The 24,502-nt window shown below is 36.8% G+C and overlaps 2 protein-coding genes across 7 annotated transcripts; one reads left to right on the plus strand and one right to left on the minus strand.

Annotated features, from left to right (window-relative positions):
* Positions 1-8,472: 8,472 nt before the first annotated feature.
* Positions 8,473-19,119, minus strand: LOC124405467 (mitochondrial cardiolipin hydrolase). 5 transcript variants are annotated; one of them, XM_046880367.1, is made up of 4 exons: positions 19,095-19,119; positions 11,006-11,298; positions 10,103-10,293; positions 8,473-9,969 (listed from the first exon to the last, which is right to left on the minus strand). In XM_046880367.1, the coding sequence occupies exons 2-4, from the start codon at positions 11,236-11,238 to the stop codon at positions 9,743-9,745; spliced, it is 651 nt and encodes a 216-aa protein (XP_046736323.1). In that variant the 5' UTR covers positions 11,239-11,298; positions 19,095-19,119; the 3' UTR covers positions 8,473-9,742. The 5 variants fall into 5 exon arrangements, with proteins under 5 accessions (XP_046736323.1, XP_046736325.1, XP_046736324.1 ...); XM_046880369.1 differs by lacking the exon at positions 19,095-19,119 and adding an exon at positions 18,950-19,055 and having other exon boundaries at positions 11,006-11,246; XM_046880368.1 differs by lacking the exon at positions 19,095-19,119 and adding an exon at positions 18,834-18,928 and having other exon boundaries at positions 11,006-11,248.
* Positions 19,120-19,408: 289 nt separating this feature from the next.
* Positions 19,409-24,295, plus strand: LOC124405466 (THO complex subunit 1). Of its 2 annotated transcripts, none has more exons than XM_046880365.1 (8): positions 19,409-19,605; positions 20,360-21,052; positions 21,143-21,390; positions 21,966-22,256; positions 22,483-22,632; positions 22,712-22,859; positions 23,018-23,251; positions 23,343-24,295. In XM_046880365.1, exons 1-8 carry the CDS (start codon positions 19,567-19,569, stop codon positions 23,481-23,483), a joined length of 1,944 nt encoding a protein of 647 aa, XP_046736321.1. In that variant the 5' UTR covers positions 19,409-19,566; the 3' UTR covers positions 23,484-24,295. The 2 variants fall into 2 exon arrangements, with proteins under 2 accessions (XP_046736321.1, XP_046736320.1); XM_046880364.1 differs by having other exon boundaries at positions 19,431-19,605; positions 23,328-23,635.
* The last annotated feature ends 207 nt before the right edge of the window (positions 24,296-24,502 follow it).

Consider the following 24,502-nt stretch of genomic DNA (forward strand, 5'->3'; position numbering starts at 1 on the left):
GGATGAATCATGCGTCAATTCATGTTAACGATTCAACATTTCAAAGATCTTAGATTAATAGAAGTTATAAATATATGAAACATATAGGATATAGAAAGATAAATAGATTTCAATTCCTAGTATAGTCTATTGGGCAATATTGATTGACTTGATGAGGCAGAAGTAAAGTAATCAGTCCTCTAGAAATTAACTTCATGTAACCAATTTTGAGAATTTGGTAAAGTGTATGCTCTCAAGGGTCAACCTAACCTATCATTAGGGATTGAAATATTCAGTTGTACGCCAATTTTTTCGTCATTTAAATAATAGGCAATATTCAATTGGTAATATTTCGGAAAGCGAATGAAAAAAACACCCCGCAGAAATGTAGTTGAAAATTTGTATTAAAATCTTTACCACCTGCATGGGAAGTTAGTAATATGTACGAGATGAACCTGCACAGAACTGAGACGTTCTATAATTTATTACTATTTAGAAAACTTGGAACATTTGCATGGGCAGGGTTTATTATTGCAGCGAATTTTCGAGTTTTTTCTCTCTCAAATTTTCTGTTAAATAAACTTTCTCGGCGATTTCTCCAGTCGGTAATCTCAGTCTTGCTGAGTTTATCACGATGAAAGTGAAACCCCAATACAATTATTTAGTCGAAGTTGTTTTAGTAAAAAAATTGCTGTTTTTTAGCTACACAGCATCAGAGTACAAACGCGTAGATGCGCCATATCCAGCCCACAGTGATAACGTGAATTCTGAATCAATAACGTGTTACGAACTCAGAAGCAGCTTGCCTTGAGAGAATAAAAATCAGAAATTACGAGCCATCGGAGCCTGCAGACATCATAATCCTCCACTTTTCTGCTAGGTACATATAACACGTTACGGGCGCACTATCTTGCCGCATATTCTTGGCGTTTAATTCGATTTTGATAAATTTTCTTCCCAACTTTGATGTAAACAAACTCTGGTACTCTTAGCCTCTAGAATTTGCAGAAAAAATATACTGAAAGAACTTTCAAGAGCGAGTACAGTCCGGAACTTGATGTTTTGGGTCTATTGGTGTACAGATACCAGGATTCTTTCGGTGCGGTGAAAAGCGATTTCGGGTAAAGATAGTAACACGCTTTCAACGAGCGAAAGTACACCTATACTGTGACGTTCCCGTGAAATTACCAACGAAAAAGATAAATTATGGATGCTTCAGTCAGCGGATCTTCGCCTTTTTGGATAAAGAAAAAAATATTTTATGAGTTGATTACGTCCTGATAATGTTTAGGGTTCAACATTCCAGGGTTGTGTTATGTTATATATGTACACCAGGGTGGTCCGTATTAGGTGGGCGGAAAAATTTTCATTCGGACGCCCTCCAGATCTGGTCCAAACCATTAAAAAAAATCTGTGTGAAATTTCAAGCCTCTACGTCAACTGAAACATGTGTCTCTAATCTCTGAAAGTTTTAAATGTAAGATAAGTTATTGCTTATAATGATGGAACAAGCCCTCGAAATTTCAAAATTTTATAATTATTGTTCCCTCGTTATAAGCCTAATAAAAGTGATGCTATTAAGCTTATATATGTATAAAAAAAAAGGAATACATTATAAAATTATGATAAAATTTCGAAATTTTCATGTTTTGCTGTAAGATTTTCAAGGTTAGTTCCTTGAAACAGATCTGAGGGGCGTCCCAGCGAAAAGTTTTCCGACTCCCAAATAAGGACCACACTAATGTACAAGTATTGAGAACTAAGGGTTGTAAGACTGTATAGACGATGTTTTATGAAGCTTCTTATTTTTAGCGTTGATAAATCTGCACCTATAATATACACCCATTACCGAGTTTCAGTCGAATACACAATTCTGCTATTCGTCGGATTTACGAGGCACCAAGAAATTGCGCAATGTTTCCCGACGTATATTCGTGCTCGCGACTTGGTTCGTATTTTGCGAACGCAAACGATGCGAATCCAAACGTGCTGCAAGTCACAGTGGAAAAAAAACGGTAAAAAATAAAAATTAGCAAGTTTGACAAAAATCCAAACTAAAATTCAAAATTTTTATCTTGGACAGTTTTCTGTCGGTAGCGTGGCCCCTGCTTACAGAATCCACACGTGGCTGAACGGAATCGCGTGAGCGAAATGGTGAGAGATTTTCGAAAAATATCCAAATCTCACAACAAGTATAATCCGATAGTAAAAGTTACGATCAGGCATCCGTATCGCTCTCTGAGTTTGTTAAATACAAGACAAACGGCGCGTGCAGGCTGTCAGCGCACTCTGCAGGCGAAAAATTTCACCAGGAGAAACCGTTTCTACAACGCACCACTTCAATTTTGTTTGCCCCGTTTTGATTTGTTTTTCTTCCTCCTTTTTTATACATCGTATTTGTTTATTTTTTCTTATTTTCATCACGCTCTCCTCGCTTTAGCGAGAGTTAAACACCCTGCCGGCTGATCCGCGGATGCAAAATTACCATCTATTTTCAGGTCGGCTGTTACCGGTGATTTGCGAGATCGCTGCATTTGGCTGTGACGCACGTGGTTTCGTTTCGTTTAGTTTAGTTTAGTTTAGTTAAGTTTAGTCACCCGACCACCGTGCATGCATGCAGGCTTACCAACTTGACGGGCGGGGTCATCGGGACAATGCGAATAAGCGAAGAACGAACTTCACGCCAGTTCTCACCTGAAACAACATCGCTCATATTCTCGAAAAATCTATTTCACTCTTGCCTATAACTTGTACCATTCAAATAAGCCCGCTCCAGAACTTATTCGACCAGGTTATCGACCAAACAAATTCGACCTCAGATCTGTACGTCGATAATTTCCGCCGTGACCAAACCTGACACTCCTCCGTTGACTTGATAAGTACGAACACGCATTATTTCGAAAAGGGTGAGAAAGATACGTATTTTAGTTGTAATTCGAAAAGCGTTCGGAATCAGCAGACCCTTTCGTCACGACGTATCTATATAAATAAAAAACTACGAAACCGCACAGGTCATCTGTTTTTAAATAAAAGAGGAGTGAGGCACAAAAAACGGAGAGCAAATTGTTATCAGAGGGAAATGACGAGACAGAATTATTGGCCATTTCTAGGATAAGTTTTTATTTTTATACGTCTATATTTATTTACTATTTATTTATTTATTTGTTTTTATTGTTACATCTACATTTATTTTATTTTACATTTTTGTTGTAACTTTACACCGTTTACACATTTTTATAAACACGTCATAAATAGAGATTTTAGCCATCAGTATTTATTTATTCATTTTTATGTTGTTTTTTTTATTCTTATTAATATTTAAATCAGTAAGGAGAGTTATCCGTTACAAACTGAGCAACCCTTTGTCGAAACTGCAGAAGATATCTACGCCATTGTTCTACTCCAAAATCGAATGACCCACGCTTATGTTACGGAGAAACTAGACATATCATGGAACTGCAAGTTACGCAACGTTTCCGCTCAAAACTGATGGGAATAGAGATAGAGGGTTGGTCGTTCCTAGAATACGAGCGGCGTCAATCCGCCCGAAAATATCTCGTGAAAGGATGTAATGAAAATGATGGGTCGACCGCAACCTGGGCGGGATTCCATGGGGCTTTGATGGTCTGGTTCAAGCGAATTATATCAATTGACGGTGGGTACCTAAACTGTACTTATGTAGAGGTGGGTTTTGCTTCAATTGAAGATTAATGTTTTACATGCTTATATCGCGGTCTCCAGCTGCGGGGTGCCCCGTGATCTAAAAATACTAAATCAATACCGGGGCCTGAATAAATTGATCTAAGCATGTAGTTAGATGCGTGAGTAGGTGTTTGGCGCATCGGAATTTGGTTTTTCCCGACTGACTAAGGTGCAATTAGTATCGTCACTTTTCCTCGAACGAATAGAAAACCATCTTTGGAATTCAAGGAGTTTTTAATACAGGTATGTCCTACGGAGATAAATGATGTACTTTGACTCGACGAGCTTTGTTATATCCTTTATAGGCATAGATTTGACGCATGTTGAAAACAAACGTTATACCAATGAAAGCTATGTCATATTGTATCTATTGTTTGAAAAAAAAACAGGCTTTGCAGCCTATTCTCATGATCACATGAATAACCATAATCATGTTCCACTCGTAAGTAGGACAACTTGTCACAGTCTCCCCTATGCCAGTTTCCTATGTTGAAAAATATTTAAAGAGCTCTGAACACACCAAGACGTTTGTATTATTCAGTCTTGACTCGCAGAAGCATTGTGATGCCGACATACATAATACGTGTACACTGAGAAGATCCCGTTTTTTTTTATAATATCCTCGGCTGTTTTTTGACTCACAGAATCAGTAGCCCGCGGCTAGAATTCGACATGAAATAGTCATTCTTTTTCAAGTTAGTCAGCGTCTCGACGGTGGCCTGAGTTCACACGCAAAGCTGGCTCTAAATGTATATTTATTCAAGCAGGATTAAAACCTCGATGGTGCAGAACCATCCAAAGTTGATCTGAACCGAGTAAAATTTTAACAAATCGAAGCCAACTTCCTCCTGTTTTATCCAAGGACACTCGCAAAGGATTCAAAAATAATCATATGATTTCATAAATCACCTACGTCAAAGATGGAACATTCGAGACCGTTCCCACTAGCTGGTCATGGCCCTCACCATTTACATCGTTATTTTTCTGTTAACCCTTTCATGCATAGTGCTGAGTATACCTACCATTTCCTTATCCTCACGATTTCTGTTTTCTACAAGTCTAATTATTATGAAAATGGGCATGCAGGGATTTTCAAGATCACTGATCACGATTCAGGACCAGATTTTTGAAATTCAATATGGCGGAACCCAACCTGGTAGTAAAAAATTAAAAAAATCGTTGGATTCTGCCGAAGCACCGTATACCTCTTATAAGGGGACTATCAGACCTGATACAAACGGATTTCAATGATCCATATACATGTTGTAGAGGGAACCTCTCCTGTGTACGAGGCTAAAGTGATTCGATGAAATAACCCTTTGTTTTCGAGAATAATAGCCAAGAAATGTTACGATTCTCGAGCCACCGAACGTAGCCTAGTGCGTAAATTATTGATTCACGGTAATCTTCTGTGAAAAGTAATTCCAAAATAATCATAATTCCCGACTCAATCGTAATGTTAATTTTTTCGACCCGATAAGTGGGACAACAGTAGCTTATTACTTCCTCGATATCACATTTCCCGCAAATTATTTTTAAATTTTCTCTCTTTTTCTTTTTGCATTGAGCGCCAACAGTTCGCGGGGAGAGATAAAAAAAGTTGGCAAAAGCGGCCTCATCTTAACTTTATAGAATATTATTGAAAGTTTATATAAAAGAACAAATCCAACGATTTTCTAATTTTTTACTGACATGTTATGGTGGACTTTGGAATTTCGGAAATCTGATGGTAAAATCGTGATCAGCGGTCTCGAAAGCTCTCATATATCCATTGTTAGCTAATGCTGAAGTTTTTTTCAAGTTCTTGCCCGCTACATTGGAAATCCGACACAGAATTCGTGATCACATCATGAATTATACTCACTACTATTCATGAAAGGGTTAAATATACACAGTGAATTCTTTGTGAAAAACAAACATGTTTAGTAAAGCAAAGTCGAGAAAACAATTCAATAACCTTCATACTTGTCATGACATAATATTTCGACAAAAATCTTTGAAGTACATCATGTTAGTTTTGAACAAGTTAACAGCAGAATACCGTTCGAAGTGCAAATATTGTTGGTCAAATCCACGTAGTGGATATTTTTTCTGAACTCCAGACAAAAATTGTATCAAATTTTCTCGAAAATGTATTTCATACTGATACGCACGAAAACAAAGCACAAAGAGAAGTTAATTGTGCATGCGACACATTACAGTGCAATGTTCTATTATAGGGGCGGTTGAAACCACGTCGTAGAAATTCATAGAGGAATAACGGTTTCTGGTTTAGTTTGGTTTTGGTAAACAGCACTGTAAAGACGTGGAGGAAAATCTTGAGCAGCTTCGAATAGAAGCTCTTGACATTGATGAGGTTAGCGTTCAGGATTTAGTCTTTCAAACATAGCGAGAATAACTCTCGGTGATTTCGTTAATGCAGCGAGTCCGCCTTTCGTGTTGCTGTAGCGGCAAGTTTTTTTTCTCTTTCCTTGTAACACCAAGTACCTCACACTATACAATGCATCGTGCAAGCAGAGTCCAATTCCTGCTTAATTGTTTCTTGAGCTTGTTAAAAGCCGTCAAGTTCAAGGGGCGTCGTATAACGTTCCGTGACAATGAAGAACAAAAATATTACAGTTTTACGTGAAATCAGCCCGGGCCTTGGCACGAACTCGGAACATTAAGTTGGCACACAAAGGCAGAGGGAAATCCCTCAGAATTCTGAATCGACAATAACTTGCGTTCTAAGTTTCTTTAAGCGACATTCCGGCAATTCTACGTAGTTCGCGTGAATGCGTAGGTACCTAATTTCGGGCTTACTTACTTACGACAGAGCAAGAATACGAAAACATAAACAAACGAGAAATGCGTAAACGGTCGTCGGATACAATTATCCTTTCAAAATCAATCATTTCTCCAGGTTACATCAAACGCAGCGGTGCTCGCATCGTTAAGCCAAAAGACAGAGGGTGAAACCCTGTGACGAACGTTGGACGAAGACTCAATGCATCGATCGTCGGTATGACGTCACAGAGCGACTGCGGGCATTGAGAAGAGAGAGAGAGAGATTGAGAGAGAGATATCGAGCGATTCGGCGAAAGTGAGGAAGGGATAGAGAAGGGAGACGGCCCGGGGAAAGTAGGGATAAGCACCTGTGACGGTGTCGAGGTGGGGCGACTACGTCACAGACGAAAGCAGGCGAGTCGAAGGTCGAGACACCTCGGCATTGGGGAGGAATCGCAGTGGTTATCAAGTTCGTTTTGCGTAGATACATTTGGCTGGTTCGACGGATCCTGCGATGGAATTTGACGGAGATCTTTGAACACAACTTAGATCGGAGCAATACGATACATCATGACATGTGATATAGGATATGTCGAGACTGAGATGTTTTTAAGTAGTAGAACCACCTTGAGGCATCGTGAAAACTACCAAATTTTGAATAATGCAGTCAACACTCTGAGAAGCAGCCCTGAAGTTTTTCCGGTTTATTCAAAGCCAGAAACACTGGAATAGTGTACAGACAAAAGGTATAAAATGCAAGTGTTCACACGGAGGGTCAAGTATTTCTCTTCAATGTATTTTTTCATTTTGTACGGATGAATTTTCCCAACTTATGTATGAAAAATGTCACAAAGTACACAAGATATTGCAGTAAGTCATGTGATTGTGCGATTTTGGCATTATGTTCAACTAATGTAAAATCGTGTTCATGGTTTCGCGCTGGATTTGCTGATCGTAATTCATAAAGTGAAAATATAAACTAGCGATATTCTTTGCTACCACTTCGAATTACACAATTCGACAATTATAAGGTTAGAATACACGTTCGAATGACTAACCGTCTGATTGGTAGAAACCTCTCGAAAATGACAGTTACCGCTAGATGTCGTGCCAATCTCATAAGTGAAACTACTCAGCGGCAATGTCTAGTTCTGGTAGTTCTTGGAAACGGGAGTTATTGTGTCCATATATTTCTTAAGCCTAGTCAAGGCTAAGACAGATACATTCCAATTTACACATACGCAAGTCTGATGCCTGCGCGAACTAAGAAACAAAGATAAATTGCGAGGCAGTGCGATCTGAATAATCCATATTAGCATACGTTGAACATACATCGTGTTTGCAAGTGACGTGATTTCTATAGTAGGGTGAAATTGAGGATCCCTTACTTGAGATGACGTCACAATCGTCATGGCAACTCCCACGGAAGGGCAGCTGGGCCAAGGAAGAAAGCTCATCGCTTATGTTTAATTACCTTTTTTCCGCCTCTGAATTATTTATAGATTTTTAATTCTGCCGACTATTTTTGAAAGTTGTTTATGTGTTTGAAAATACAGTGCAGACTCATTGAAGTTTTCATTTGTTTGGATATTCATTCGTTTTCAAAGAATATGTCAGTCTAATAAGAGTTCAGAATACTGGCGTCGACCAACGTTTTTCGGAATAAATCGTATGCGGTTCGCTTTTCTGCTAATATAATCTCGGAGAAATTATAGCATGGGTATGAAATAAAATCATAGAAAATGTTACGACGTATAATTAAATAACTATAATATTTTGTAACATCAGATTTATTTTATGTTTAAATGGCTGGAAGAGTTTGGAATTTTTCATTGACGAGAAAATTTTATGCAGAGGTATTTCAAAACAGTTGTCGGAAAGATATTGAATTGAGATTTAGAAAAAATGTATTGCACAAGTTTTTATTCATCATACAGTTGAATAACAATAATTCATTGTTTGGATCTTGTAATACATAGAATCTTGAAAATCAAGGAGGTTTCATATTCTTATTCTACACTGGAAAATTTTCTCGAAAGAGAACGTCATAAAATCATAATAAGAATAATGTACGCAATGAAACTTAATTGCGTTAAAATAATTGATTGAAAAATTTACTAGTCTTCAAAAATACAACATTTTGCTTAAACAATCGATAGATATTTCGATCTTATTCAGGTATGAAATATATTTGCCTCACGTTCGATGACCTAAAATTTTTAAAGTACACGAGTACAGCTAAAAATTGTACGAACACAAGTTGTACAGTTAAAAAAATATTTGTACGTAATGCTGATTTTTAAAGGCACAAGTTTGACGGATCAGCAGGGCCACGTGGTTGAACTTACGGCTAATTAGTCCAACTAGTTATACCGAAGGTCGGGGTTATTTTTCAGATGAAAAGGTCAACGCATACATCCGCAAATGACGCCACCCTTATGCGCCACATCGCGCACGCGTGCATTACGTCTATAAGTCATAAGCATCATCCGGACGGTAAATTACGATTGTGTGTTCCTCATGAATAGCGAAAAGTACGTCATCGCCATATTTACACCGAGTTCAGACGAAGACTCAACTTTTCTCAAAGTTAAATCATCTGCAAAGATCAAAAACAGTGCAAATTTGTCTGCCTGCTCCTCGAGTATTTCGGTGGGAAAAACTGAGGCATCCGTTTAGAAGATCGTGACGTAAAGTTTGTGGAAGATGAGGTGTGACGCAGGAATCTTTTGACCTATACCTACTCATCTATTACAAAATCATCGGTAATATTAGGTCTTAAAGCCACTTTTAGAGATGGCTCGAAGTCGTCTTAAGGCCTAATATCAGTCAAAGCCGATTCTCTGCTAGGCTGCATGGATATCATCTGTATGATAGTTTCATATTCACTCAAGCCTTATCAGAGATCTTCAACTGATGTAATTTTGTTGGAGTGATTGGTAAATCTACGCATTTCACATGCACGTGTTCTTTTTACAATTAGTATAATCCCTCCACTTACAATTAGCCCGATGAGATTCGAATCTGAATCGAAATGCGTTTAAATAATCAATATCGCTCGGAATAATTCTTGAATATGATTAGTTTACTATCTTAAATCGCTACTTCGCGTTTTGTACTTCAGATTAAGGCGGTCCATCAATTGTAAACGGTGGCTTCATTCCCAGCAGGAAATCCAGTCTCAAAACGACTAGGAATCAGTGTTTAAACCGAATTGTTTAATTTTATCTATCGAACTGTTTTTTTTTCAAGTTCTTCTGTACTTCGTTACCGTACACGCTTGAACGAGATGAGTTTATGATTGCCAGTCTTCGCCGGTGGTGAGCGCAGTCCACATTCTGTCGAATTCTGCAATGAACGGCTTGACGAGGGCGAGTTGATTCGAAACTATGACGTTGTCCCAGTTTCCGTGCATCGCTTGCATCGTCCAATTTGTACTGCCCGTCAAAATCAGCTTCTTATCAATTATCGCAAACTTGTGATGCATTAAGTATTCCGACTTCTTCATCCTCACTCGAATACCTGGTGATGTGGTTGTACATAAGAAATTCAGATGTCATTCACTTAACCATTATTTTGATTGTTGACTTAACTTTGTATAGCTGCTATATCTCTGGTCTCAATTGATCTGAATCAATAATAAGTACAGTCTTACCTGTTTTTCGAAAAGCTCGTATGCGACGGTCACATGCAGTATTTTCGGCCATTCCTCCATCAACGATAATTCTGACAACTACTCCACGATAAAACACCTTGGCTATTGCTGCGGCTAGATCCTCGCAGCTAAATAGATACATGCAAACATCTAGATTTTGCTGAGCAGATTCCAAATATGCGCATAGTTTCCTATAGCAGAAAGAAAACGTATTTCACAAGTCATGTATAGTGTAACGGATTACGTATAACAGTAGAGAAGCCATGGCCATACTAAAAGCTACATGACAACGTCGAAGCAAAGATTTCCGGAGTGAGTATTTCGGTACTTCGAATCAAACAGATATCTTGTTATCTTTCCGTTATGCAATATGACATTTTTCCAGCCTTCGCTGGATGAGAGAGCTGTTCAAGTGCGGAAAATTACTAAAGAATAGTAACATTAGCGGAAACGGTAAGGAAACCTTGAGAAAAAATCACTGCTTTCTTATTTTTGCAATAATTTTTCAAGTAACTATGATTGCAAATATGAATGTAGTTCGTTTTATAGCGGTTTGCTGAATTTCGAATAGTTTCAAAATTGTGAGACAAAGGTTTTTCCTCAGGATAACTCTACTGACTTCAACATGATTGAAACCTTCAAAGTCACCCTTTGAATTTTCCGCACGTTTCTTACTCTTATTTGGTATCAACATTCTTGTTTATCAAGAGATTAGTAAGCCGAGCAATTGATAGGAATGTTCGCGTTTTTGGAATTGGTTTTTGGACAAAGTTAGGATGTCTTTTTCCAATTTATAAACGTGAAATCCTGATCTCGAAATTAGGATGGCACCCAAGTTATATCGTACGTCGCTAAAAATCTTTGCATCGATATTCCTATTGCATTATCTTGATTGATCCTTACCTCAATTGTGTAACCGAACAGTTGGAACGGCCGCAAGGTGTCCTAGAGACGGCGTGCATACGACACTTGGATGACTCTTCAGAGAAAAAAAGAACCTCGTTGATGCTCTTTGGGGACGTTTTACTTCGAGTTCTTTTATACAATTGCCACAATACTTCTGTGGTCACTACTCCCGCAACAAATACGATCACCGCCTTGTTGGGACGGCCAAAAATCCACATGTTCTTCACCATGGTTTTTCCTCTACGAAATCATTCTCTGAATCATGCTTCATAGGTGAGTACGTAGTTCAACTAAAATTATTTTTAAAAGTACTACAGAATTCGAGTGTACGATTCGGATCAGAAAGATCGAATTCAAGACACAAAGCCCTAAACTATGTACCCTTATCAATTGATGCACGATTCATGTTTTCATTTACATTTTTTGAAAACATAGAAACATGTCATTCAGATTTATTTGTAATACCATTTGCATCGCATCAGTTTCAAAGTTTTTTTTCTTTTTATTTAAAATACACTACAGCCTATAGCAAAAAACAACTATTTTGTTGTGAATTTGTTGATGAAATCCCGATTTCGTTGCTCCAGCCGTTTCGGTGGAATCAGGGGTGATGGAAGATTGGAAAAAAGTTGGCATAACCACAAATAAAAAGTGAAAAAATATAATAATGATGCTATATTTAGTTACTTGAATTTCACATCAAAATACTTTCAAAATTATCAACCCCAGCTTGGAAAATCCTTCATTTCAGTAATTACACGATCGCTATCCTATATTTCCCCAGCGTCAGAGAAAAAAAAAGAAAATTTAATTTCGGTGACTTTTTTTTAATCACTGTGACATTTCCTTTGTCAACTCTAGTAACCAAAAAATTTTTATGTTCCTTTAGATAAACTCCGGCTTGTTTGAATTTATTAATTTCTATTTTAGATTTAACCAAGCGGGGATTTATCTGATGGAACTTAAAAAAATGTTGGTTACTAGAGCTGACAAAGGAAATGTCACAGTAATTATGAATTTGACTGGTTATAAAGAAAAAAGCTTAACTATTCTAAGTGACACCGAAATATAAACCTATGGCAACAAAAAATTTTTATAAATTCATTAACTGCTAAAAATTTGGAAACACATATAACTTTCTTCCTGCGAAAATTTATTTTTGACCTAAAATCCACAAAGAAAATGTGCCTCTAAGGCCCATTGTTTCAATCCTAAATAAAAAGTGGCGATTAATCAAACCACACACTAATGTAAATAAGAAAGAATTTGTTGAAACCGTAAAACTTTGCTTAGAGTCATGTTTGTTTGCTTATGGAAACCAATTTTACAAAAAAATCTATGGAGTAGCTATGGGCTCGCTCATTGATCCAGTTGTAACAAATATTGTACTTGAACACCTAGAACAAAAAGTGATTAAACAATTACCGTTTAAATTACCATTTTTCTTTCGTTACGTGGATGATATCATTACGTGTATTCATGTGGATCAAGTACAATATTTGGTAGATAATTTAAAAAATTTTCAATCTAGGATAAAATTTACCTGTGAATTTGAAAGAAATGGCAAAATTAAACAAAATTCTGGATTGGTATCACGAAGAAACATGGTCAGCTAGTAGAACACGAAAAGACAGTTGCCATAGCCTTATAATACGATCGTTGTCTAAGGATTTCACATTCACAATCGTGAGTAAAAAATTAAAAATTAGTGAATAAGATCTTATTAAAAAATGGATATCCTCTTCAATTTGTTTGGGATATAAGGAAACGTAGAATCCACAAACTCCATAATACAATACCATGGGATGAGAACAATAACTGTGAAAAAATTACATGCTCGATCCCTTATATTGAAGGCCTATCTCGACCTGATATTAAAAAATTTCTAAAACAGGAACGAGTTAAAATTTCGTTTAAAACTTGTGATACCATAAACAGGCTTTTTACCTCTCTGAAAACAAAATCTCCTGTCAAAGATCAAGTTAATACTGTATACAAAATTGATTGCTTAGATTGTAACAAAACCTATATTCGTCAGTCATCACAATATCTAAAAAACTAATTTCAAAACATAAATCTAATATTAGATGCCATGGCCTTGATAGTTGTGCTTTAGCATCTCATTCTATAGAACTAAGGCATCATTTTGATTTCGATAACCCAAAAGTCATAACATCCAAACCTGATTGGTACAAACGCAATATTAAAGAAATACTAATAAAGTCAATCGACGAACAGACAGATGAAATTTAAGTCATCTATATTTCGATATTTTTTAACTTTTAAATGTTGCGCACCAATATATATAACAGATGTTTGACATGCTCTTTCTCCGACAATTGACTATCGATTCAAATTTCGATATTGGTAATTAGATCGCAATCAATTCTCTTGTCATTTCCAACATGGCGTTTGAATAACATTTAAGCCGAAAAGGTCGCCATTTAATTGCAAGTAATCTTGTTAACATCGCTATGATATAATTTAAATTTCATTTCAAAACATCTTTCAACCTTTTCAAACATGTTTGTATTATAATTTTGTAATATTTAATCAAAGTCGTAAACTATATTTGTTTTATGCAATTTTAACCTCAAGAACAGGTTGTCCTCAATCAATTGACAGCTGTTTCGTCTTTAAATTATATGTATCAAATAAAACTATAGACAGATTCTTAATTAGCAGATTATTGTCCAAAGTAATTAAGAAACGAATATTTAATGAAACAATTCTGTATCTTCCAGCCTGAAGATGGTCGACGGGGCCCGGCCGAAACGTCGGTTTTACATTTTGTAAAAATAAATTTTTGACCTTCATTCGACGAATTTTTCACTCTAATGGTTTATAGACAACGTACAGTTTGTGAGTAACAAAACCCCGTTATGGAGTTCCTACTATGCTAAGAAGAACTAATTCTAAAAGTGGATATCGGTCGTGTAATTGCTGAATTAAAGGGATTCCACGTAATTTCGTATTTTTACTATATCAAGGCTAGTTTTCCAAGCTGGGGTGAATAATTTGAAATGTATTTTGACGTGAAATTCAAGCAACTAAATACACTGTTTTTATTATTATCATTTTCAAACCAATTTTTCCACTTGTGGCAATGCCGAGCTTTTCTAATCTGGCATTGATTCCGCCGAAACGGCTAGAGCAACAAAAGAACACTAAACCTCGATATAGATATTAATCGATTCTACTCAAGTGGTCATGCCATCCTGAGAGATATCGCGTATCATCATGCTATCCTTAGAGGTACCACTTTTAGGACATCGCAGAATGATGTATTGAGAACATAGACGTACATTGGGCTGAGACGTGGAAACAAACCATCTCAGCACCTAGATAAGTAAACGAAGTCACAATTTGCCACCTTAGTAACGAAATTGTAACGCTAAGTTGCCTGTCTGTAGGCGCCGAGGTGGCTTCTTTTTACGTTTCCTGTGGAAATAGATTGCGTGCTCTGTGCACCGAGCTGAACCCGTGATAAGACAGAGAGAACAGCCGCAGGTATTTCCTTTTAGCGTAATCGGCAGCTTGGCGAGGAAAACACGACCAAGCAGTAGTGAATATTGCGTTACAAAAATAGTAGCTGGATACCTCTTGTGCCATTACACGGAAGACAGTCCGTACTTATATTTTGCCATGTTTTGAACATGCAAATATCATTTATTAATTATTTATAAACATATAAGAGTAAAAAGTCGTATTTTTTTTAGTTTTTCATTTATAAAATTAAAACTAATGAAACAATCTCGATGCTCTAAACAGACGAATTGTAGAGAATTAAAATACGAAGAAAATGAGTGCCGAACCGACTCAATCGGATAATTATTAATGGAGAAAAACTGGAAAAATCATAAAAATCACCATTTTTCTAAAAATTCATAACTCCCACATTTTTGGAGTTGTAGCGCAGGCTCTCTGCGAGATAGTACGTCTGGATAGATACATTATGTGTACCCAACGCAGGTGTTCTCGGATAATTAGTTTTTGCGTAATTGCAGTTACAATTATTTCATGCACCAACTTGCAGCGTGCCTGGATACTCTATGGATGGTCCGATTTCAGTTGTCTAGATAAATTTTGAAACTAGAACTATTTTACTACAAAATGTATATTTTGATTTTGCGTTAAAATGCTGCGAAATAGGTCAGAAATACCTGCAAACATAACTGAAAACGGTCGAGCGCGTAAAAGCGGTCGAGTAGTGGGGGTAGACGCCAGCCGAGGGGATGCGCGTACATATTGTAATACAAGCGCGCTGCGCGCAAGTATGAATCTTCTAATTCGGTTATCTCAGCAACTACTGGAGCTATCTTAAAATTTTTTTTTTATTTTGTGGGAAGCTGAACCAGCGGAAATTGATTCTTCACTCGAATTTCAGTAAATCAGCGGGAAAGCTGTTGTTGGATTTTCATTGCTACATATCCTTATATTACTATGATATTGATAAAATGCTGTGAAATAGGTGAAACATAAATAACCAGGAATCTTATTTATTGGAGTTCATAGAAATTATATTTATTAGACAGTTATTGTACAAATTTGATCACGAATACACTACGTATTCATATTATTATATAGTCACTTATTAAATGAATATTTATAAAATTCTCCTTCTCTTCGCAGTATACTTCGAACAGTATAACTTTTTAACATTTTCATCTATATTTTCAACGTGCTCGAAAATATATCTTCCATTAACGTTATCATCCTCAAATTCATCGTTCGACTCAACTGTAAGATGTTTGGTCTCTAAATTGTAACGCGCAGCTTCGTGACAGTGTGCACAGAGATTAGAGCATTGAACGAAAACTCGAAAAGCGTGTTGTTTAGCTGCTCCTTCTATCAGCGGTAAAGTCTCCAAAGCGAATTTAGTTTTAACTTCTACTTTACTGAAATCTAAACACCACGAATCATTCAAGGAGAAGGAGCTCGACTTTTCTATCAACTTTTTTCAGTTTCGTTGCTGTACATTTCTCGGATCAAATCGAATTCATTGCTCGCTGTTTTATCGCACTGGCATTTGCGTCATAAAAACCTGAAGCTCATTCTACTAATGTACCCCGAGAAAATGCGTCCATTAATTTATTCTTACCGAGTCCATGAAAACAAGATGTTGTATCGCATCCGCAGAATGCATATAAGAAAGCTACTATCCCTTGTAAATCTGGGTTTGTAAAACTGTTAGTACTGTAAAATTCATGTGATTTTGCGCCTTCGCTGTCTTTGCGGAAATGAATATTATTCATATTTCTTACTAGCTGGGAGAAAATAACAAGCAGGTCGACATCTTCGCCTACAATAATGACCGTTGCCTCGGAATCTACGCGAGCATTCTTATTGTCAATCGCAGTAACAACTAACGCGACTTCGGAGATCACATATTTCTTTGGTTAATTCACGCAGTTCGACCCCTTCTATAACTCCTATCAGTTCGTGCACTTGAGCCTGGGACACCCGTATACACCTCCAACACAAATTAAATAATCCAAGAAAATCCATCAACAGCTTTCCCACTGATTATTACTGAAATTTGAGTGAAGAATCAGTTTTCACTGGTTCAGCTACCCCAAAATGAAAAAAAAAATTTTAAGATAGCTCTAGTAGTTGCTGAGATAACCAAATTAGAAGATTCATACTTGCGCGCAGCGCGCTTGTATTACAATATATACGCGCATCTCCTCGGCTGGCGTCTACCCCCACTACTAGACCGATTTTACGCGCTCGACCGTTTTCAGTCATGTTTGCAGGTATTTCTCAACTGTTTCGCAGCATTTTAAAGCGAAATCAAAATGTAGATTCTGTAGTACAATAGTTCTAGTTTCAATATATGTCTAAACAATTGAAATCGGACCATCCGTAGAGCATTCAGACACGCTGCAGGATAGTGCATTAATAATTGTAACTGCAATTACGCAAAAACTAATTATCCGATAACGCCTGCGTTCTGCACTCATAATTTATCAATCAAAGCGTACTATCTCGCGGAGAACCTGCAATACATCTCAAAAAAATTTGGGAGTTGTGGATTTTTGAAAAAAATGGTGATTTTTATGGTTTTTCCGGTTTTTCTCCGTTAATAATGATCCGATTGAGTCGGTTCGGTGCTTCATTAGTTTTTATTTTATAAGCGAAAAACTAAAAAAACACAGTTTTTTGCTCTTAAAGTCTGTCTTTCGTGTAATGGCACAAGCGGTATCCAGCTACTATTTTTGTCACACAGAATCACTCTTTTTCTGCTCTATTGCTTGGTTCTTTAAGACTAGCTCTATCCTTCCGTCGCATCTTCAGCAGCCCCATAAAAGCGCACAATCTATTTCTATAAGTCTATGATTGAGAAATGAAGAATTTAAAATTTACTACGAGGTTTAAGTTGGTAACGATAATGCAATGAACAATCACAAGGAATCACTATTTTTCAATTTTGGAATGATGTCAGAAAAATTGAATTTTTAAATTATGGTATCAGTATGAAATTAGTATATTGGTTTCGTTTCATGCTATAGTCAGTTCTTACCAACCGCGTTGAGCTTTTCTTAGTTTGGCTATTTAATCAGAGCCTGTACATCGTAGACCCTTAAGTAAAGCCGTTTTACGAAAATAATTCCTATTTTAGTGGATTTCGGTATACACGTTAATTTTCGTATCATAAACAAACTCTGAAGTCACCGCATCTCCATACCGGGGTTCACGGGGATCATGTGCGCAAACGTTGTAAGAGAATGGTTTTTCGTGGGCACCTCCGCATGCGATGGTCCTATGACAAAAATAGGCATGCGATATAGTTTTCATCGTAGAATCGATAGGTACGAAGACTTTTGGGAAAAACTGATTTTATGCATCGATGACGCGCCATATATACCACGCACCCCCTTCGTCAGTGGTAAGACACCATATTTTTGGACAGAAATTTGATGGTAAGTAATATTATAGATTCAGGATTGAAAATTTTCAAATATACAGGGCGGAAATTCTTGTATGTATTCAATTCGGGAAATATTCGCAGCTGAGTCAAAAAAGTACGAAAAATTTTGATCACAAATTACAAACTTTGACAACTAATAAGCTCCGCTCTTTCCTAATCTAACGAAATCGCACAAAAAGCATTTGCTTCAGTGTTATTTTCTTTGAAAACTACTAAAAGCTTGAAATCGGATATATCAGACATTTTCTATCGGAAATTGTATAAGCTCCATTTTGGAAGTGGTTATTTTTATCGTAGGACGAACACATACGGATGCATCTACAAAAAACCAATTTTTTTTTTGCACATTTTCCACAAATGATCGATGAAGACTGACTATAGCATTCCTTCAACTCAATTTCACTCTTAGACAATCCTGTAGTTGCGAAATAATGGGTGTTTTGTGGACATCGAATTTCGACGTTGACGTATATATCTCGAAATATCGTGATCCACGTATTTCAAACAGCTCCATTCTATACCCAATTCTGAACAAAAACACTCCAATACATTTTTATTTGACAAAGAAATAAAGAAATGGCACGAAATGTAAGAAATCGCAATAATAGTAAATTCGTAGAATTCATACAATTTCTTTATTTCTGCGTCAAATGAAAATGTATTGGAGTGTTTTTGTTCAGAATTGGGTATAGAATGGGGCTGTTAAGCCCCTTTTGCGTAATACGACCTTGTCGAAATTGACTAGGCACGCCTTCAAGATTATTTACGAGAACATCAAGTCGATCTGAAACTTTTTGTGATGTGATCATTTTGTTGTTAGAAAGTGCGTTATGCTCCGCTAGGACTGATAAATTATCATAAAAGTCATCAAATGAACACTTTTCAAAATCTAACCTCAAAAGAAAGAAAACAACCGCTCAGAAAAGTCTTTGAAAACAAGTTTCTAACCTCAAACTAGATTCAAAGTTTATTATTCACGATAAAACCCAGTACGAAGCTACGTAAAGCACATTAATCGTGATACCGACGCACGTGGCGCATGAACTTCGACATGATTAGAACGCAACCACCAACACTACACACAAACAAAAGCTACAACGGCTAGTCAACTATGAAAGTATGAAATAAAAATCCCGCTTAAACTCCACATCTTACCGTGCATCCGGCGACACCGTATATATACACAATCTCAATGAAACCGTGTCACGTGTAAGTTGCCGCCACAAGCTGCTGTTCACGCATCAATCCCGGTCATGTGACCTTTGGTGAGGTCACGTGATTCCTGTAGTGAGGTCACGTGATCTTTTCCTTAGCGTTGATAGGCGTATTGCAGCGCCTGCATCTAGGCAATTCGAATTACACGTTGATACTGACGAATGCATCAATATACACATTGCGAGAAGCACTCACACAGCGCTAGGAAGTCTCGGCGTTTCATGCAGTGTTTGCGTCCTAACCTCTTACCTCTCGGAGCCAGCAGTGCCCAGCAGTTATTGAAGGGTAGGCAAGCGGAAGGTGTGAGTGAAAAGTGTTTACTCGTTCTCCGTGAATTGAAGTTCTTCGTCACTTCGAACGATCCTGATTCAGTTGCAGCTGAATTGATAAATCAGCCTGCCGCTGAAATACGATGATGGCTTCTTTCGAGACACTAAGGCACGATTACAACGTAAGTAGGCCGCTTTTTTAGTTAGGAATAAGACACAAGCAGAAGGCAACCTTGTTTACTAATACATAACCTAACTCAATTGAATCTAGTGCAATTTGAATTGATTTCTAGATTGAAGAAGCTTTACTAATTTAATTCAAGTTAGCACAATTTAGCCAAGGCAACATTGATGATTTTTCAAGTTTTCTTCACCTTTGCTTCGCAATCTAATTCATTCCGATGATTTGTTCGTCTCAACATGTATTGTCATCGATCGATGATGACCAGCTATCGTGTTCATTCATGCCATGTAGTGTGGCGCAGTTTGGCTCTGTAAATTTGAACTAAAGATCAGTTAAAACTTAAGATCAGGTGTTTAATTCTGTAACTCAGGCCTTACAAGTATAGAAACGTAAGAGAAAAAGGCTACGCAGCTGCTGTGAAAAAGAAGAGCATGTGAATAGTTGCAGAGATGAATAACGACGAGCATTGAAAATAGTCAAATTGGTTGCTCGTAAAATTTTTTCTCCGATTCGATTAGCATTTAGGTTGATTTTGTAATATTATTAATGATTCTATTCATAAAAGTTTCTTCAAGAATGTTACGGCTCAATTTTCTTCTCATTTATCTTTTGAATTGCATTTTCAAATATTTATATCCTTTCATGCACCCCGTGCTTCATTAATTTTATCGATAACTAAACACTTCCAGTAAAAGAAAAATGTGCTTAAAAAAGTTCATGCTTAAAGATTAAAATTCAATTTTATGTTCCAGAACCACCTCGAAAAATGCTTCAAGTTGTCAGACTTATCCGGATTCCAAAAAAAATGTCTGGAAATGAACACAAATGTCTCGAATAGAAAGTCGATCGTTGATCAAGCGCTGCGAGACACGCTACTTACTGTATTGCTGGATGATTCTTCCGGAAATGTACAACATCTTGAATCTTACATAACATTTTGTATCGAGTTATGTAGGAAAGATTTAACAACAGCCAGCATGCCGGTCATATTGCTCGGTGATATATTTGACTGCATGACGTTGGACCGATGTGAGAAGTTATTCACATTTGTTGAGAACAACGTTGTTGTGTGGAAAGAAGAGATATTTTTCAGTGCCTGCAAAAATAATTTACTTAGAATGTGCAACGATCTGCTTAGAAGACTTTCTCGCTCTCAACAAACTGTATTTTGTGGAAGGATTCTTCTATTTCTTGCCAAATTTTTCCCATTCTCTGAGAGGTCAGGGTTGAATATAGTTAGTGAATTCAATCTCGAAAATCACACCGAATTCGGCAATGAGAAATCAGAGAAAGAAGTGCTTGAGCAGATCGTGGAAGATGGCGACAAAACGGAGAACAAAATTCCAATCGATTACAATCTGTACCGAAAATTCTGGGCACTGCAAGACTTTTTCAGAAATCCTAATCAGTGCTACAATAAAATGCATTGGAAGGTTTTCTCTGCTGTAAATACCAATTTATACTATTATTCAAATTTAAATTTCCATTTAGATTATTTTATAATTGTTTTCATCAATGTCATTAATTGATTACAGCATACGTCGCATGTCTTGTCGGCGTTCACTTCTTTCAAATTAGAAGAGCAGCGTAGCTGTCCCACAAAATGTACAAAGATGGACACTTCCTCGGAGGAAAACTACAAGGAAACTCACTACTTCGCAAAGTACCTGACTAATCAAAAGCTGTTGGAGTTGCAGTTGTCAGATTCAAACTTTCGGAGATACGTATTACTCCAGTTCCTGATACTCTTTCAGTACCTCAACAGCGCCGTAAAATTCAAAGCGTAGGTTCATATTCCACTAAATTCATTATAAAAATCAAATTGTATATAATTTGACTTTATCTTCGGAACAACGCTCATTCTACATGTCAAGTCAGTCATAATTTCACCACTCAATGCGACATTGCCACCTCAACGTGTTAAAAAGTAGACAGTTAGTTGTTTGCTCTACTCTTCTGTTTTTTTTTTTTTTTTATTTATGAATTGATGAACACCAAAAAATATAGCTAGTGTTTGCTTGTATCCTTGCATTTGTGTTACGTAAATTTAGGCTTGCAAACAAATGTTACTGATGAGTGTTAAACTAGCTGTTAGTCTCTTGAGACCTTCCGTCACAGCGTACAGAATATTTCAATATGCCGGTGGAGCTTTTAGCTACATTTCAAGTAGAGTTATGCAGGTTAAAAAAACACATTGGGTCCAAACCAGGCCAACGTTACCACCAAGCATTATGTGGTGATTAATTCATGTCGATGTTTGTATTTTTATGCGAATTTAATCAGTTATTTTCCTGCTTTTGCATCGATAGTAATTTCATTTCTGACCTCAATCTTTTTATGATCACTGTCTTCTATTAGCGAAACACACGAGCTGAAACCTGATCAAGTCGAATGGGTCAAGACAACAACAGACCAAGTGTATTTGTTATTGTCTGAAACGCCTCCAAACGGATCTGGCTTTGCGGAAACTGTAAAAAACATTTTAAAACGAGAAGAACACTGGAATGCGTGGAAGAATCATGGATGTCCACCGTTTAAGAGGCCTGCTCTTGAGTCTAATTCTGAGGGAGAAGAACCGAGGAAACAAAAAAGACGGATCGGCGATGTAATCCGAGCTGCCGAAGATGAAAAAAAGTATCATTTAGGAAAGTAAGTACCTACTATTTGAAATTTCATTTGAAAATTCACTTTCTCATCTTGATTACACATATTTTGACTCATTTTCATGATTGTAATGTCTTTGAGAAATGATTCGAATCAAAAGTTTTGACCGTTACTTACTCTTTTTTTGAATTTCTAATCTATAGCTGCATCATTTTCTCCCAAAGCTTGATCATATAACATAAATTTCATTGCTACGACTTCACTGTTTCAGTCCTGAGTTGACAAAGTTATGGAATTTGTGCCCTAACAATTTGGAGGCTTGTAAATCAATGGATAGAGACTTCCTGCCTTCCTTGGAGACTTATTTTGCAGAAGCTATCGAGCAATTAGATCCAGCAGCGATGGTCGAAGATGAATATAAGTATGCATAACGGAATATCTCATGATCCTTACCCATTTTTCGTCGAGAGAACGTTTTATATTCGTTTTTCCCTTTGCAGGAAAGTCAATGATGGCAACTTTGGTTGGAGAGCGCTGCGGCTACTTGCTAGGCGGAGTCCCCATTTTTTTGTACACGGGAATAACCCCATTAACAAATTACCTGAGTATTTGGAAGCTATGATAAAAAAAATCGCCAAAGATCGACCGGTAATATTCACGCTCTTTTAACTAACTGGTAAAACGTACACTAATAGAAATTTAAATAATTTTTGAACAAAGCTTAATCTTCAAAAATATTCATCTCAATTATTGTGAAATGAACATTTAATCACAGTCTCTTTCCTTTTTTCACTTTATTTTCTTAGCAAACGCAGTCGGATATAAAAACAGAATCCGAAGAAATTCCGACAGACGGAAACGAAGCCGAATTCAACGAGGACGTACTTAAACAAGAGACCGAACAAGTTGAGGTTGAGGCATCAGCAACCAAGTTCAGTAAATTCAATAAAGTGACAGCCGATATTGTTGCGAAACTGTCAGATATATTAAAAGGGAACTGGAAAGATCTGGCAGCGAAATTCGGATATCATGCCGACGAAGTGAGCATTTTGGCATAAATTTGATATTGACAAAATTCAGAGACGCAAACAATTTTCGAATTTTCCTTTATTACAGATCGCATTCTTTCAGAAGAAACGAACACAGTACGAACAGTGTAAAAGCATGCTAGAAATCTGGGCCGAAGAAGACGAGGACGCATCAATCGAAAATTTGGCTTACATTCTCGAAGGACTGGGCTTTACAGAGGCAGTTGCCGTATTGAAGAGCTAAAAAATGTTTTTGATCTGTTTCTAGAAAGTGTGAATAATCGAGGACTACTACAGCCGCTTTACGTGGCTGAGAGACTAAAGAAAATTTGTTTGTTCTTGAATTTTGAAAAACACTAAGAACAATCCAGCGGATTAGAGATGTTGAGAAAAATTTTTGGCGAAATTGTTTTTTCATAAAATTCTCTTTGTATTCTGTCCGAAATGAAAATAATAGTGTATATGTAAATAATACAAACGTCACAATTGAAGAAATTTTAATATAAATCATATACAAAAGAAACGAACATAACTTGAATACAGATCTAGAGAGTATTCACTAGGAAATAAATTGGGTACTAGAATAAAATTTGTCGTAGTATAATACGAATCTTTTATGCATAATACAATATCCTCGAACAAGTATACAAATCGTATTTCTCACACATACACACACACACGCGCATGCATAAAGTGATACGTGCAACTAATAAATAACACACGCGTCAATGCGATTCTTCTTCATCTTTTGCGTCTTCTTCTTGTCGTGCATATTGTATACTCCTACGTTACAGATATTGGCTTGCAGTTGGTAATTTTATCAAGTAGACGATTAACGATTATAGAATTCTTCTACGGTAGTAACAAAAGTTATTTTGACTATTACATGGAGACAGTGGTTTCTGGATTCACGTTGAACCTCTAGAATTAACGCCGCTTGACTAGTTTAATATTTTCTGTTTACTATATGTATCTTGCTACAGTGAATAGTGTTTCATGTACGAATACTCTGCGTTCTTGCTACTTGACCAATCCAGTCACACCTATCCGATGCCTGCAATTCATTCATCGCAGCTGAGCTGGAGATGATTTATTAATATTCACCTATCAAGTCATTTCGATAAAATAATTCAGATTACCCAGTACTTTTTGTACAGTAAGCATATGCACTATACTTAAGCTGTCTCACATAATATTATATATGACATCTTATTATATATTGGAAGCTTTTAAGCATGTGTTCGACGCAAAGGAAAGTTTGAA

Source organism: Diprion similis, chromosome 4 (genome assembly GCF_021155765.1).
Source record: "Diprion similis isolate iyDipSimi1 chromosome 4, iyDipSimi1.1, whole genome shotgun sequence".
In the NCBI taxonomy this organism is placed as follows: domain Eukaryota; kingdom Metazoa; phylum Arthropoda; class Insecta; order Hymenoptera; family Diprionidae; genus Diprion; species Diprion similis.